Genomic DNA, 16,553 nt, shown 5'->3' with positions numbered 1-16,553 from the left:
GAGACAGAAGAATCACTTGAACCCGGTAAGTGGAGGTTGCAGTGAGCAGAGATCCCGCCATCGCACTCCAGCCTGGGTGACAAGAGTAAAACTCCATCTCAAAAAGAAAAGAAAAAGAAAAAGAAAAAAAAAAATCTCAGTATTATTGCAAAAAGACTATTCAGTTTTAAATAAGTTTCATAAAATAAGATTAACTTCCCAATATTAACATTCAAACTAAGAAAGTCAAACACACTAATAGTTTCACATAAAAACAATACTTATACCCTTGTCCCATGAAATGGTTCAGCTTACCTCATCTCCCTTTAAAACTTCAGTACCATCGAATTCACGGGTCTGATTTCTCTTTAATGATGCTTCTCTCTCTAGGCTGGCTAACTTCTCCTTGGCCTCCTGAAGTTCTTCAGCTTTGGCTTCTTTTTTACGGGAAATGATAGATGCCTGATTGAGCATTAAATATGAATATATAATAAGATATACAAACAGCTTCCTATTATCTTGTGAAATTATCTATTTTTTAGATTTTACCAAGTTATATTTTCAATATCAGCTTGGTCTCTCCTAACCAATACTCCTTGCCCTACTACTCATCATCACCAATTATACTGAATATGAACATACAACGTATATTAAATACCAACCTACAAACACTTTGGAAGACAAAGCTCTGAAAATGTAAGACATATCAGCAGAGAAACAAAAATGTGCTAATAAGAAAAATATTAGGCCAGGTGCAGTGGTTCAAATCTGTAATCCCAGCACTTTGGGAGGCCGAGGCAGGCGGATCACGAGGTCAGGAGTTTGAGACCAGCCTGACCAACATGGTAAAACCCCATCTCTACTAAAAATACAAAAATTAGCCAGGTATGGTGGTGTGCGCCTGTAATCCCAGTTACTCAGGAGGCTGAGGCAGGAGAATCACTTGAACCCGGGAGGTGGAGGTTGCAGTAAGCTGAGATCACGCCACTGGGCTCCAGCCTGGGTGACAGAGCAAGACTCTGTCTCGGGAAAAAAAAAAAAAAAAAAAAAAAGAAGGAAAAGAAAAATATTAAAGTCTTCTCAGATAACACTCAAATGCTAATGAAAATACATCCCAGTTCAAGTCAATAGACGGTAACACCAAGTCTACTGTATTTTTACATGGTGGGTTTCCCTTTATTGGAAGAAAAAAAATGCTTCTTTCTCAAAACTACAACACGGGTCATCTTACTAAATTCAATATCCATACTTTTAAAATGAAATATTAAAACATCTATTATATTTGGGCCATTCTAATAAATAAAATGCAGGTTCAAACTCAAACATCTGACTCACCAGAATTAGACAAATGTTTACAAAATGCAAATAGCTACTCTTAGCGGCATTTTATATTAGCTAGTAACTGTTGGGAGATTTCCTTAAATGAACCATAGGTGTACTAGTTTAAGAAAAACATTAGCCAATCTGTCTTAAGAGAAAGTATACAAATAATTTTTCAAGAAAATATGACAGGGGAGCGAAATCTCTAGCACAAATCCTTTAAAAATTCTATTGTCCTTTTTTTAAAAAAAATGAAAAGACAGGTGATGATGAAGGAATGTTTCACTCCATAGAACTATTCTAGCTTAAACAATGAAGGAGGCTGGGTGCAATAGCTCACGTCTGTAATCCCAGCACTTTGGGTGGTCAAGGTGGGAGGATCACTTGAGCCCAGGAGTTTAAGACCAGCCTAGGCAACATAGTGAGACCCTGCCTCTAAAAAAAAAATAAATAATAAAAGAAAAATAGCTGGGTGTGGTGATGCACACCTGTGGTCCCAGCTACTTGGCAGGCTGAGATGGGAGGATCATTTGAGTTTAAAAGGTTGAGGCTGCAGTGAGCCATGATCATGTACTGCACTCCAGCCTGAGTGACAGAGACCCTGTCTCAAAGCAAAAAAAAAAAAAAAAAAAAAAAAAGTGGGTCAGGCATGGTGGCTCATGCCTGTAATCCCAGCACTTTGGAGGCCAAGGCGGGCGGATTACCTGAGGTCAGGAGTTCAAGACTAGCCTGGCCAACACGGTGAAACCCTGTTTCTACTAAAAATACAAAAATTAGCCAGGCATGGTGACGTGTACCTGTAGTTCCAAATACTTGAGAGGCTGAGGCAGGAGAATTCCTTGAACGTGGGAGGCGGAGGCTGCAGTGAGCCAAGATTGTACCACTGCACTCCAGCCTGGGTGACAGAGTGAGACTCCATCTCAAAAGAGAAAAAAAAAAAAGTGGTGAAGAAGGAATGATAGAATACCAAACTGTGTAAGAATTGATGGTATACTTCAATAATAAAATAAGTAACATAAAATAAATACAAACTTCATTCCCAAACCAGGATCTTATTTAATAGAAAAATATGAGGGTATTTCCCACTAAACTCAGGAACAAGAAAAAAATGCCCACTACCTTTACACAGTTTAATTACTGCGTTGAAAGTATTAGCTAATAGACATGAGACAGCAGTTAGAAGCATAAAAATTTGACAGGAAAAATTGGAATTTGCATGTTATATATAATTATGTGTCCAAAAGAATCAATAGAAAAACTACAGAAACCAAATCAATAGCTTTCATAGACAAAATCAGTCGGAAGACATAAGGAAAGAAAAGCCCTCATTTATAAAAGCAAAAATGAAAGTAAATACATGTGATGGTTAATATTAGGTGTCAACTTGACAGGATTGACGGATGTTTAGGTGGCTGGTAAAGCATTTTTTCTGGGTGTGTCTATGAGGGTGTTGCCAGAGGAGACTGACATTTGAGTCAGTGGACTGGGAGACAAAGACCCACTCTCAATGTGGTGGGCACTGTCCAATCAGCTGCCAGTGCTGCTAGAACAAGGCAGGGAGAGGAAGGTGGGATAGCTTTGCTTGCTGAGTCTACTGGCTCTCTTTGTTCTTCCCATGTTGGATGCTTCCTGTCCTACTGTCCTTGAATATCAGACTCCAGGTTTTTCAGCTTTTGAGACTTACACCAACAGCTTCCTTGGGCTCTTGGCCTTTCGGCTGCACGCTGAAGGCTACACTGTCGTCTTCCCTGGTCTTGAGGCTTTTGGCTTTGGACTGAGCCACTACTGGATTTTCTCTTTCTCCAGCTTGCAGATGGTCTATCATGACTTTGCCTTGTAATTGTGTGAGCCAATTCTCCGTAATAAACTCTCTTTTATATATACCTATATCCTATTAGTTCTGACTAACCAATAGGATATATGGTTGATTAGGATAACCCTGACTAATACAATATGTAGGCATAAATTTTACTTTTAGTTTCGAAACTGTTTGAGGAGGTGAGATTCTGAGAGGGTGGTGGAGCAGGAAGCACCTGAAATCTGTCTCCTCACCTAGTGAACAATTGCTCTGATATTCCAAAATAATTACAACACACGGATTCTACCAGTGTAATTGTTGGAATACTGAGTGCTTGCAACATCCAGTGGAAACCTTGGACAGCAAAGTGAGGCTAATTTCAATCAATTTCAGCCCTTAGCACAGTAGCAGGTTTCATCTCCCACCCCTAGCCCCAAACACATGTTCCTGGTGCAGCGTGCACACAGCTTGCTGGAGCAAGAGTGAACAGAAAGGACCTAGTCTTCCAATACTGGGGATCTGTGACCTGAGTGCTACTTCTGATCACAGAGGTGCAGACAAAGAGAGGGAGGCCATTGTTGTTGCATCTTCCACCATTATTACAAGTCCCTCCCCCTTTGACTGAAGTGACTTCTAGAGGATTTATAGGTCCGGATCCTTTTTTCTGTCCCTTTAATTTTTCTCATTCTCCCTTTTTGGAAACCAGACATTTAAGACTAAGACATTAAAAAGCAACTGCATATATGGGAAAATTTAGAAAGTGACCACACATGTCCAGGGAAATGCAATGGCTCAGAAAAGACCTGAGATAATTTTTTTTTAATTTTTTTTTTTTTTTTTTTTTGAGACAGGGTCTGGCTCTGTCACTCAGGCTGGAGTGCAGTGGCCCAATCTTGGTTCACTGCAACCTCCGCCTACCAGGCTCAAGCAATCTGCCCACCTCAGCCTGGTGAGTAGCTGAGACCACAGGTACACACCACCACACCAAGCTATATTTCTGCATTTTTAGTAGAGACAGGGTCTTGCCATGTTGCCCAGGTTAGTCTCAAACTCTTGAGCTCAACCACTCATCTTGGCCTCCCAAAGTGCTGAGATTGTAGGCATAAGCCACTGTGCCCACCCTATCTTAACTTTACACTTTAGCCTATTCTTTGGCCCAGTCTACACCAATCAAAAAAACAAAAACAATAACAAAAAAACAGTAAACCCCTGGGAAAAGAGAGAACCTAATTTCCAGAGTTACTACATTATGAGATTCCAATGTCCACTTTTCAACCAAAAAAAATCACAAAGCATAAAAAGAAACAATAAAATATGATACATCTAAAGGAAAAATATGAGGCCAGGCACAGTGGCTTACACCTATAATCCCAACACTTTGGGAGGCTAAGGCAGAAGGATCCCTTGAGGCCAGGAGTTTGAAACCAGTTTGAGCAGCATAATGACACCCTGTTTCTATTTTTTAGAATAAAATTGTTAAAAAAATTTGAAAATAGACCAGGCACGGTGGCTCATGCCTGTAATCCTACCACTTTGGGAGGCCAAAGCAGTTGGATTACTTGAGGTGAGGAGTTCCAAGATCAGTCTAGCCAACATAGTGAAACCTGTCTCTACTAAAAATACAAAAATTAGCCAGGTGTGATGGCTAATTTTTGTATTAGCCTGTAATCCCAGCTACTCAGGAGGCTGAGGCAGGAGAATTGCATGAACCCAGGAGGTGGAGGTTGCAGTGAGCTGAGATTGTGCCACTGCACTCCACCTGGACAATGGAGTGAGACTCTGTCTCAAAAAAATAAAATAAAATAAAATAAAAATAAAAACAGAGGAAAAAAATGAATCAATAGAAGTTCTCTGAAAGAGACCTGATGGCATATCAACTAGATAAGGACTTTAAAACTACTGTCTTAAAGATGCTTAAAGAACTCACGAAGATGTGGAGAACATCAAGAAAACAATGTATTAACAAAATGGAAATGCCAAATACAGAGAAAACCTAAAGAGAAAGGAAAAAGAAATCCTGGAGCTAAAAAGTACAATATTGAAATTAAAAATTCACTAGAGGGATTCAAAGGCAGATTTGGGAAGGCAGACAAAAGAATCCATGAACTTGAAGACAGGTCAATGGAAATTATCAAGTCTGAGAAATAGAAAGAGAAAAATATTGAAGAAAAGTGAACAGAGCCTAAGGGACATGTGGGATACCATTAAGTAGGCCAGTATATGCACTGTGGGAGTCCCAGAAAGAAAAGACAAAGAGAAAGGGACAGACAGAATATATGAAGAAATAATGTATGAAAACTTCATCAATTTGATTAAATATAAATATAAACATCTAAGAAGCAGAATAAACTCCAAGAAAGATGAACTGAAAGAACACACACTGAGATACATTAAAATCAAACTGTTGGTGCTTGACCTTCTTTCTTTAAACTTCATGTGCCTGCTTGGGTCTCTTCCAAGTGCACTTCCTTTCTTTTCTGTTCTAAGGCCTTTTATTATGATGATTATTTATTTATTTACTTATTTATTTATTTATTTATTTATTGATTTTTCGAGACAGGGTCTCATTCTGTTGCCCAAGCTGAAGTGCAGTGGCGTGATCTTGGCTCACTACAACCTCCGCCTCCCAGGTTCAAGCAATTCTCCTGCCTCAGCCTCCCAAGTAGCGAGAACTATAGGCGCACGCCACCACCCCAGGCTAATTTTTGTGTTTTTTTGGTAGAGATGGAGTTTCACCATATTGGCCAGGCTGGTCTCAAACTCCTGACCACATGATCTGCCTGCCTCAGCCTCCCAAAGTGCTGGGATTACAGGCGTGAGCCACCACGCCTGGCCTCTAAGGCCTTTTAAAATAAACTTCTACTCCTGAAACAACAACAACAACAACAAAATCAAACTGTCAAAAGCCAAAGGCAAAGAACATTCTGAAGGCATCAAGAGACTGACTAGTCACATACAAGAGATCCTCATTAAGATGATCAGCGTATTTCTAATCAGAAACTTTGGAGGCCAGAAAGCAGTGGGATAATATATCAAGATGCTAAGAGAAAGAACTGTCAACCAACAATCATATATCTGGCAAAATTGTCCTTCAAAAGTAAGGGAGAGGCTGGGTGTGGTAGCTCATGCCTATAATCTCAGTACTTTGGGAGGCTGGGGTAGGTAGATCACTTGAAGTCAGGAGTTCTAGACCAGCCTGGTCAATGTGGCAAAACCCCATCTCTACTAAAAATACAAAAATTAGCTGGGCGTGGTGATGCACACCTGTAGTCCCAGTTACTCAGGAGGCTGAGGCAGAAGAGCTGCTTGAACCCAGGAGGTGGAGATTGCAGTGAGTGGAGATCATGCCACTGCATTCCATCCTGGGCAATGAAGTGAGACTTCATCTCTAAAAAAAAAAAAAAAAAAAAGTAAGGAATAAATTAAAACATTCCCAGATAAACAAAAGCTACATTCCCAGATAAGCAAAAGCTAAGAGACTTTGTTAAAACTACACTTGCCTTGGAAGAAATGCTCAAATAAGTCCTGTAAGGTGAAGTGAAAAGATACTAGGAAGTAACACAAAGCTGTATAAGAAAGAAAGATCTCAATAAAGGCAAATACATGAGCAATTATGAAAGCTAGTATTAGTGTAACAATGGTCTGTAAATCCACTTTTTGTTCTCTACATAATTTAAGAGACTATACATTTAAAACAACACAATTATTAATAGCTGAATGGCTAGTATTACTGTAATTTTGGTTTATAACTCCACATTTTGTTTTGTATATAATTTAAGAGATTAACACATTTAAAAGAGTTATTAGTTTATGTTTTTGGGCACACAATGTGTAAAGATGTCATTTTGTGACATGAACAACTGAAAGGGGTGGGGATGTAGCTGTAATGGAGCAGAGTTTTTATATGTTATTGAAGTTCAACTTGTATAAATTCAAATCACAGTGATAGAACTTTAGGATGTAATCCCCATGGTAACCACAAAGAAAATAGCTATAGAATATACACAAAGGAAATGAGAAAGGAATTTAAACATTTCACTATAAAAAATCAACTAAACACAAAAGACAGTAAAGCAGGAAATGAGGGACAAAAAAGCTATAATGCATATAGAAAGCAAATAGCAAAATGACAGAAGTTGCTGTTTATCAGTAATCACTTTAAATATAAATAGATTGACTATCCAATGAAAGGACAGTGATTGGCAGAATGGATAAAAAACATGTGATCCATGCCGGGCGCGGTGGCTCACGCCTGTAATCCCAGAACTTTGGGAGGCCGAAGCGGGCAGATCACCTGAGGTCAGGAGTTCAAGACCAGCCTGGTCAACATGGTGAAGCCCCGTCTCTACTGAAAATACAAAAAATTAGCTGGGCGTGGTGGCAAGCGCCAGCTACTCAGGAGGCTGATGCAGGAGAATCGTTTGAACCAGGGAGGCAGAGGTTGCAGTGAGCTGAGATCATGCCATTGCACTCCAGCCTGGGCAACAAGAGCGAAACTCCGTCTCAAAAAAAAACCCCCAAGAAACCACATGATCCAAGTAATGCTGTCTACAGGAGACTCATTTTAGATCCAAAGACATAACTAAATTGAAAGTGAAAGGATGGAAAAAGATATTCCATTCAAATAATAAACAAAAGACAACAGGGTGACTATATTAATATCAGATGAAATAACTTTAAATTTTAAAAGAGTAGAAGAAACAAAGAAGGACATTATTAATAAAAGGTTCAATACAGCAAGATTATAAGCAATTATAAACATTCTCACATCTAATGACAGACCATCAAAATATATGAAGCTAAAACTGACAGAATTGAACACAGAAAAAGACAATTGTATAATAATAGTTTCAGACTTCAACATTCAATCTCAATAATGGATAGAACAAGCAGAATATAAGTTAGAAAATACAGGACTTAAACAACAAAATAAACCAACTAGATCTAGCAGACATATAGAAAACTGAGACATATAGAGGCTGAGATCTCGCCACTGCACTCCAGCCTGGGTGACAGAGTGAGACTGTGTCCAAAAAAAAAAAGTTTCAGTAGATTTCAAAAGATAGATATCATACAGAGTATCTTATTTGACTACAATGGGATGAAGTTCGAAATCATTAACAGAAACAAAACTGGTAAATTAACAAACTTGTGGAAATTAAAAATACATGTTTTCTTTTTTTTTCTTTCTTTTTTTTTTTTTTTGTGAGGCAGAGTCTTCCTCTGCCACCCAGGCTGTAATACAGAGGCATGATGTTGGCTCACTGCAACCTCTGCCTCCCAGGGTCGATTTTTCCATCTCAGCCTCCCAAGTAGCTGGGATTACAGACATGTATCACCACGCCTGGCTAATTTTTGTATTTTTAACAGAGACAGGGTTTCACCATGTTGGCCAGGCTGGTCTCGAACTCCTGGCCTCATGTGATCTGCCTGCCTCAGCCTCCCAAAGTGCTAGGATTACAGGCGTGAGTCACCGCACCCGGCCAAAAATACATTTTTTTTTGAGATGGGAGTCTCGCACTGTTGCCCGGACTGGAGTGCAATGGCATGATCTCAGCTCATTGCAAGCTCTGTAATCCCAGCACTTTGGGAGGCCAAGGTGGGTGTATCACAAGGTCAGGAGTTCAAGACCAGCCTGGCCAAGATGGTAAAACCCTGTCTCTACTAAAAATACAGAAAAATTGGCCGGGCGCGGTGGCTCAAGCCTGTAATCCCAGCACTTTGGGAGGCCGAGACGGGCGGATCACAAGGTCAGGAGATCGAGACCATCCTGGCGAACACGGTGAAACCCCGTCTCTACTAAAAAAATACAAAAAAACTAGCCGGGCGAGGCGGCGGGCGCCTGTAGTCCCAGCTACTCGGGAGGCTGAGGCAGGAGAATGGCGTAAACCCGGGGGGCGGAGCTTGCAGTGAGCTGAGATCCGGCCACTGCACTCCAGCCTGGGCGACAGAGCCAGACTCCGTCTCAAAAAAAAAAAAAAAACAAAAAACAGAAAAATTAGCTAAGGGTGGTGGCAGGCGCCTATAATCTCAGCTACTTGGGAGGCTGAGGCAGAGAATTGCTTCATCCCAGAAGGCAGAGGTTGCAGTGAGCTGAAATTGCGCCACTGCATTCCAGCCTAGGTGACAGAGCGAGACTCTGTCTAAAAAAAAAAAAAATCTCCCAACAAAGAAAAGCCCTGGACCTGATGGCCTCACTGGTGAATTCCACCCAACACTTAAATTAACGAACACCAGGCTGGGCGCGGTGGCTCACGCCTGTAATCCCAGCACTTTGGGAGGCCGAGGCGGGTGGATCACCTGAGGTCGAGAGTTCGAGACCACCCTGACCTTTAGTAGAGACATGGAGAAACTCTGTCTCTACTAAAAATACAAAATTAGCTGGCGTGGTGGTGCATGCCTGTAATCCCAGCTACTCAGGAGGCTGAGGCAGTAGAATTGCTTGAATCTGGGAGGCGGAGGTTGTGGTGAGCCAAGATCACGCCATTGCACTCCAGCCTGGGCAACAAGAGCGAAACTTTGTCTCAAAAATAAAAAAGTAAAAAATAACAAACACCAAATCCTTCTCAAACTTTTCCAATAAGTTGAAGAGTAGCATAACTTCCTAACTCATTCTCTGAGGCCAGCATTACTGTTAGGGAACAGCATAAGACTGTTAGAAGGAAACATAGGGTAAATGTTTCACAACACCAGATTTAGCAATGATTTCTTGGATATGACATCAAAAGCATAGGCAACAAAAGAAAAAATTAGACAAATTGGACTTCATGAGAATTTAAAACTTTTGTGCATCAAAAGACACTGTCAACAGAGTAAAAAGGCAACACACAGAATGGGAGAAAATATTTGCAAATCATGTATCTGATAAGGGATTAACATCCCGAATAAGCCAGGCATAGTGGCTGATACTTATAATCCCAGTACTTTGGGAGGCCCAGGCGGGAGGATCTCTTGAAGGGACTGAAGACCAGACTGGGCACTGTAGAAAGATCCCATCTCTATAGAAAATTAGCCAGGTGCAGTGGCAGGTACCTGTAGTCTCAGCTACTTGGGAGGCTGAAGAGGGAGAATCACTTGGGCCCAGGAGTTCAAGGCTGCAGTGAACTATGATGGCACACTCCAGCCTGGGCAACAGAGTGAGACCCTATCTCTGAGAAAAAAAAATCCAGAATATACAGAGAACTCGTAAAACCCAACAACAAAAAACCAAACAACCCAATTCAAAAATGGGGTTAATATCTAAAATATATAAGGAACTCAACTCATATCAAAAAAAATAGATAACCTGATTAAACAATGGGCAAATAACTGAAAGAGACATTTATTAAAGACATACAAATGGCCAATGGGTATATGAAAAAATGCTCAGCATCCCTAATCATCAAGGAAATGTAAATTTAAAAATGAGCTATCACCTCATAACTATTAGAATAGCTATTATCAAAATGACACAAGATAACAAGTGGTGGTGAGGATGTGAAGAAAAGGGAACTCTGGTACACTGTGGATGGGAATGTAAATTAGTATAACCATTATAGAAAACAGTATGGAGGTTCCTCAAAAGTTAAAAATAGAACTAGCATATAATCCAGCAATCCCACTAGTGTGTATATATCCAAGGGAAATAAAAATCAGTATATTGAAGAGATATCTGCATTTACATTGTCATTGCAGCATTAATTTCAATGGCCAACATATGGACTCAACCCATGTATCCATCAGTGAATGAATACATAAAGAAAATGTGGTATATGCAAAATGGAATACTATTCAGCCTTTAAAAAGAGGGAAATCCTGTCATTTACAACAACATGGATGAGCCTGAAGGACACTATGTTAAATGAAATAAGCCAGGCACAGAAAGACAAATACTACATGATCTCACTCATATGAGGAATCTTAAAAAGCTGAACTCATGGAAGCAGAAGAGTAAAATGGTGGCTTTCAGGGGATTAGGGAGGTATACAGATTGGAAAGATACTGGTCAAAGGATACAAAATTTCAGTTGGGGGAATAAATTCAAGAGATCTTTGTATAATGTAATTATAGTTAATGTACCTTACACTTGAAAATTGTTAAGAGGATAGATGTTAAATGTTCTCACCACAAAAAAATTAGTATGTGAGGTAATGCATATATTTGTTCGATTTAGCTATTCTATGATTTCAAAACATCAGGTTGCATACCATAAACATAAACAATTTGTATTTGTCAATTTAGAAAATAATTTTAAAATCCCATATATCCACACAAAAACTTGTATAAGAATGTTCGTAGTAGCATTACTCATAATAGCCAAAAAGTGAAAATAACCTAAATGCCCACTAACCAATGAATGGACAAACAAAATATGATGCAGCTATACAATGGAGTATTATTCAGCAATAAAAAGGAATGATGTACTGATATACATACTACAACATGGATGGACTTTAAAAATGTTATGCTAAGTGAAAGAAGCCAATGACAAGGAATAACATATTAAAATATTCCATTTATATGAAATGTGCATGACAGGCAAATCTATAGAGACTGATTTGGTCTCAAATCAGTTGAAATTGGGGGTTTGGGGGAGAAATGGAAAGTGGGTGCTAATGGGTTTGGGGTTTATTTTAGGGGTGATAAAATTGTTCTAAAATTGATCGTGGTGATGGTTGCACAAACTCTATAAATACACTAAAATACCACTGAAGTGTACACTTTAAATGGGTAAATTGTATGGTATGTGAATTATATCTCAATCAAGTTATTTTTAAAAAGGAATAAAAGGTTTTCTACTATGGAATGGTCACCAGCATATATTGTTAAGAAGAAAAAAAATGCAAGGAGAAGAAAAGTGTTTAATATGTTCTTCTTTCCCTAAGAAGTGAGATATGAGTATATACATCTATATAATATTTCTAATGGAATAATAAAGTGTGAAATTTAAAAAATAACCTATGTGGGAAGGAAAGAATAGGGTGGAAGCACAGGGATAGATGCTAGAAACGTCTCTGAATATATACCTCAAGGACAAAATGAACTAAAAACCAATTTTCAGTAGTAATCATATTCTTGATGGTTTTTTTTTTTTTTTTTTTTTTGAGACAGTCTCGCTCTGTCGCCCAGGCCGGAGTACAGTGGTGTGATCTTGGCTCACTGCAAGCTCTGCCTCCCGGGTTCACGCCATTCTCCTGCCTCAGCATCCTGAGTAGCTGGGACTACAGGCGCCCACCACCACGCCCGGCTAATTTTTTGTATTTTTAGTAGAGACAGGGTTTCACCATGGTCTCAATCTCCTGACCTCGTGATCCACCCGCCTCGACCTCCCAAAGTGTTGGGATTACAGGTGTGAGCCACCGCGCCCGGCTAGATATATATTCTTAAATATTTATAGATGTAATGATATGATGAACTCTAAGATATGCTTCAAAATAATACAGTTGGGGTTGGTAGTATAGAAGAAACAAGAATGGCCCTGAACCCTGTAGCTCAGGGAAACATGAGCGTTTATTGAACAATTTGCCTCTACCTTTGTAATTGATTGAAATTTTCCATTATAAAGGTTTTAAAAAATTCTAATGTCCTTAAATAATGCTTTGTTATGTAGCTTAGTATTTTCTGTGGTTATAGAATGCTCTTCACACTAAAATCCTCCCGCCTGGGTTCTTTTCAGATAAGCCATGGCCTTCATTTCAATCTTTTATAAAAATATAAAACAAGGTAAGTACCCTCAAAACTAAGTGACAATTTAGTTGTGGATAAAATAATAAATGCTTTAGCACTAAAATTTAATTTATTCTACACTTGTAAACTAACTTTAAACCTGAAAAAGCATACTTTTATTAACTCATTAAAAATTATAAATGTTTTTACTTATACCACCTAAGGTAAGTTTTCATTTTAAAAATAAATTCCACAGTCACAGATACAAACACAAATAGCTCTATTACCACAGTTTGTACATGCTGAGGAAACTAAGCATTATTAGAAGTATCAAATTTCAAACTTGAATAAGCATCTTTTGTGGCTTTTCCACTAATTCTTTGATATACTCTGGAGATTAGCAGTGACAGAACAACATTTATTCTCTACTTCCTTCTCACTTTAAGACTATAGATAACACAGCCAGTGGTTCACGAATATGCTTACAGATCTATATATGTGAGCCAAAAGAATGTTCTTACCTGTTGCCTATACAGTGAGAGTTTGCCTTCAATGGGCTCATTTCTCATCATTTTCTTTTCAATCAGCTGGTTAATTTCTGTGTTTATTTCATTTATCTAAAACAGCATGAGAGCAAAAAAAAAAAAAAGTTAAATCTTTCCCTATAAGTACATAAACTAAGTGACATCTGGCCAAACTAGCCTTGAATTTATGGTTCTTTTTTTTTTTTTTTTTTTTTTTAAAAGAGACAAGGTCTCAGTTTCACCTAGACTAATTTTTTTTTTAAGAGATGGGGTCTTGCTATGTTGCCCAGACTGATTTTGAATTCCTGGGTTCAAGTGAGCCTCCCACCTTGGCCTCCCAAAGTGCTGGCATTACAGATGTGAACCATAGCACCCAGCCTGAATTTACAGTTCTTAACATTAAGTCTCTGATGGGCAAAACAGTTCCATTAATGTTATGGGGAGCTTGTTATGATTACTTTTAGAAACAATTTACATTTCATGATATATAGTTACACAATTTGATTATTTATACAGATTTAATCACCCATGTCTAAATTATTCTAAACTATTTTACATGAAATATTTATACATGGCCGGGCGCGGTGGCTCAAGCCTGTAATCCCAGCACTTTGGGAGGCCGAGACGGGCGGATCACGAGGTCAGGAGATCGAGACCATCCTGGCTAACACGGTGAAACCCCGTCTCTACTAAAAAATACAAAAAACTAGCCCGGCGAGGTGGCGGGCGCCTGTAGTCCCAGCTACTCAGGAGGCTGAGACAGGAGAATGGCCCGAACCCGGGAGGCGGAGCTTGCAGTGAGCTGAGATCCGGCCACTGCACTCCAGCCTGGGCGACAGAGCGAGACTCCATCTCAAAAAAAAAAAAAAAAAAAGAAATATTTATACATTACCACAAAGATGCTTTCTAAAAATCTGAAGCTATCCCCTCACCTAGGTTGTGACTTCAAGTCACTGCAAGTGATAAAGCAAATGTGAACAAACATGCACCAAGGATTTATTACAAGGATTCATGAACCCAGCTGAGAGTTGACAGGGATAACGCCCTTCCTGTGCTAATAATCTGTGAATCTTCGATAGCTATCATTTATCCTAATCATTAATCTAAATATCTCCAAAACGTAACAAAACTGAATAAATCTGACAGAAGCATATGGTTCCTCAACAAATCAAAACAAAAACCATAGTTTTCAGTGTATCCATCCTTTGAAAGATTAGAGTTCTCTCTAACCCTAACCCTAATTCTGTGACATTAAATTTTAGCCAGATTAGGCCGGGCGTGGTGGCTCATGCCTGTAATTGAAGCACTTTGGGAGGTTGAGACGGGTGGATCATCTGAGGTCAGGTCGAGACCAGCTTGGCCAACATGGTGAAATCCCGTCTCTACTAAAAATACAAAAAATTAGCTGGGCATGGTGGCACGCACCTGTAGTCCCGGCTACTCCGGGGGCTGAGACAGCAGAATCGCTTGAACCCAGGAGGTGGAGGTTGCAGTGAGCCGATATCGCATCACTGGACTCCTGCCCAGGCGACAGAGTGAGACTCCATCTCAAAAACAAAACATAACAAAAGAAATTTTTAGCCAGATCTGACTTGGACATTTAATTTTTCTAAGTAAATTAAAAGCATAAAACAGGCCCGGGTGCGGTGGCTCACACCTATAATCCCAGCACTTTGGGAGGCCGAGGTGGGTTAATCACAAGGTCAGGAGTTCGAGACTAGCCTGAACACAGTGAAACCCCCGTCTCTACTAAAAATACAAAAATTAGCTTGGCATGGTGGTGGGTGCCTGTAATTCCAGCTACCTGGGAGGCAGGAGAATTCACTTGAATCCAGGAGGTGGAGGTTGCAGTGAGCCGAGATCGCACCACTGCACTCCAGCCTGGGCAACAGAGCTAGACTCTGTCTCAAAAAAAAAAAAAGTCAGAATTACATATTTAATTGTAGTTTTAACTGTAGTGGCTATTAACCACATATTAAGCACACTACAGAATTAGCAAGTCAAAACTTTTCAATTAGGCTGAGTGCAATGGCTCACACCTGTAATCCCTGCACTTTGGGAGGCTGAGGCAGACAGAGGCAGGCAGATCTCTTGAATCTGGGAGGTCAAGACCATGCTGGGCAACATGGCCAGACCCTGTCTGTACAAAAAATTCAAAAACTTTGCCAGAACTGGTGGCATGCACCTTATAGTCCCAGCTCCTTGGGAAGCTGAGGTGGGAGGATCACTTGAGCCTGGGAGATGGAAGCTGCAGTGAGCTGTGATCATGTCACTGAACTCCAGCCTAGGTGACAGTGTGAGACTCCATCCCCCGCAAAAAAAAAAAAAAAAAATTAGCCAGGCATGGTGGCATGCACCTGTAATCCCAGCTAGTTGACAGGCTGAGGCAGAAGAATTGTTTGAACCCAGAAGGTGGAGGTTGCAGTGAGCCAAGATTGTGCCACTGCACTCCAGCCTGGGCAACAGAGCAAGTTCAGTCTAAAAAGTAAAAAAAAAAAAAAAAAAAAAAAGGCACTGAACCTGACCTAGTGTTTTAATTCTAGGGAACAAAAATGGTATAATCAGGCCAAGTACATTGGCTCACACCTGTAATCCCAGCACTTTGGGAGGCTGAGGTGGGCAGATCACCTGAGGTCAGGAGTTTGAGACCAGCCTGGCCAAATGGCAAAACCCTGTCTCTACTAAAAATAAAAAAATTGGCCAGGCGTGGTGGCACATACCTGTAGTCCCAGCTACTTTGGAGGCTACTTGGGAGGCTAAGGCAGGAGAATGGCTTGAACCCGGGAGGCGGAGGTTGCAGGGAGCCGAGATCTCGCCATTGCACTCCAGCCTAGGCAACAGAGCAATACTCCATCTCAAGAAACAAAACAAGGCCCGCCTGTAATCCCAACATTTTGGGAGGCCGAGATAGGTGGATCACAAGGTCAGGAGTTCAAGACCAGCCTGACCAACATGGTGAAACCCTGTCTCTAATAAAAATACAAACATTAGCTAGGCGTGGTGGCACATGCCTGTAATCCCAGCTACTCAGGAGGCTGAGGCAGGAGAATCACTTGAACCCGGGAAGCGGAGGTTGCAGTGAGCCGAGATCATGCCACTGCACTCCAGCCTGGGCAACAGAACGAGACTCCATCTCAAAAAAAAAAAACAAAAAACAAAAAACAAAACAAAAACAAAACAAAAAATTAGCCAGGCTTGGTGATTCGTGCCTATAATCCCAGCTAGTTGGGAGGCTGAGGCTGGAGAATCACTTGAACCCAGGAGGTGAAGGTTGCAGTAAGCCAAGA

General features: G+C 40.2%; 1 protein-coding gene and 2 long non-coding RNA genes across 49 annotated transcripts in view; 1 reads left to right on the top strand and 2 right to left on the bottom strand.

Moving 5' to 3' along the window:
- IFT81 (intraflagellar transport 81) overlaps positions 1-16,553 on the bottom strand; it is a 90,173-nt gene that overhangs the window by 53,979 nt on the left and 19,641 nt on the right. For 46 of the 47 annotated variants that reach the window (XM_077954963.1, XM_077954924.1, XM_077954930.1 and 43 more), the window contains 2 exons: positions 13,264-13,359; positions 295-441 (listed from right to left, as the gene is read on the bottom strand). In XM_077954963.1, the coding sequence (XP_077811089.1) occupies positions 295-441; positions 13,264-13,359 (243 nt within the window). Of the gene's footprint in view, positions 1-16; positions 98-294; positions 442-13,263; positions 13,360-16,553 lie in introns of all 47 variants that reach the window. The other variant, XM_077954941.1, reaches the window with a different exon arrangement.
- Positions 9,191-15,776, top strand: LOC144333049 (uncharacterized). The gene is made up of 2 exons (XR_013401378.1): positions 9,191-12,353; positions 15,657-15,776. It is a non-coding gene; the product is annotated as an uncharacterized LOC144333049 (long non-coding RNA).
- Positions 15,123-16,439, bottom strand: LOC144333043 (uncharacterized). The gene is made up of 2 exons (XR_013401372.1): positions 15,853-16,439; positions 15,123-15,305 (listed from the first exon to the last, which is right to left on the bottom strand). It is a non-coding gene; the product is annotated as an uncharacterized LOC144333043 (long non-coding RNA).

Source organism: Macaca mulatta, chromosome 11 (genome assembly GCF_049350105.2).
Source record: "Macaca mulatta isolate MMU2019108-1 chromosome 11, T2T-MMU8v2.0, whole genome shotgun sequence".
NCBI classification, from domain to species: Eukaryota; Metazoa; Chordata; class Mammalia; order Primates; family Cercopithecidae; genus Macaca; species Macaca mulatta.
This window is presented reverse-complemented; position numbering and strand designations above follow the sequence as displayed.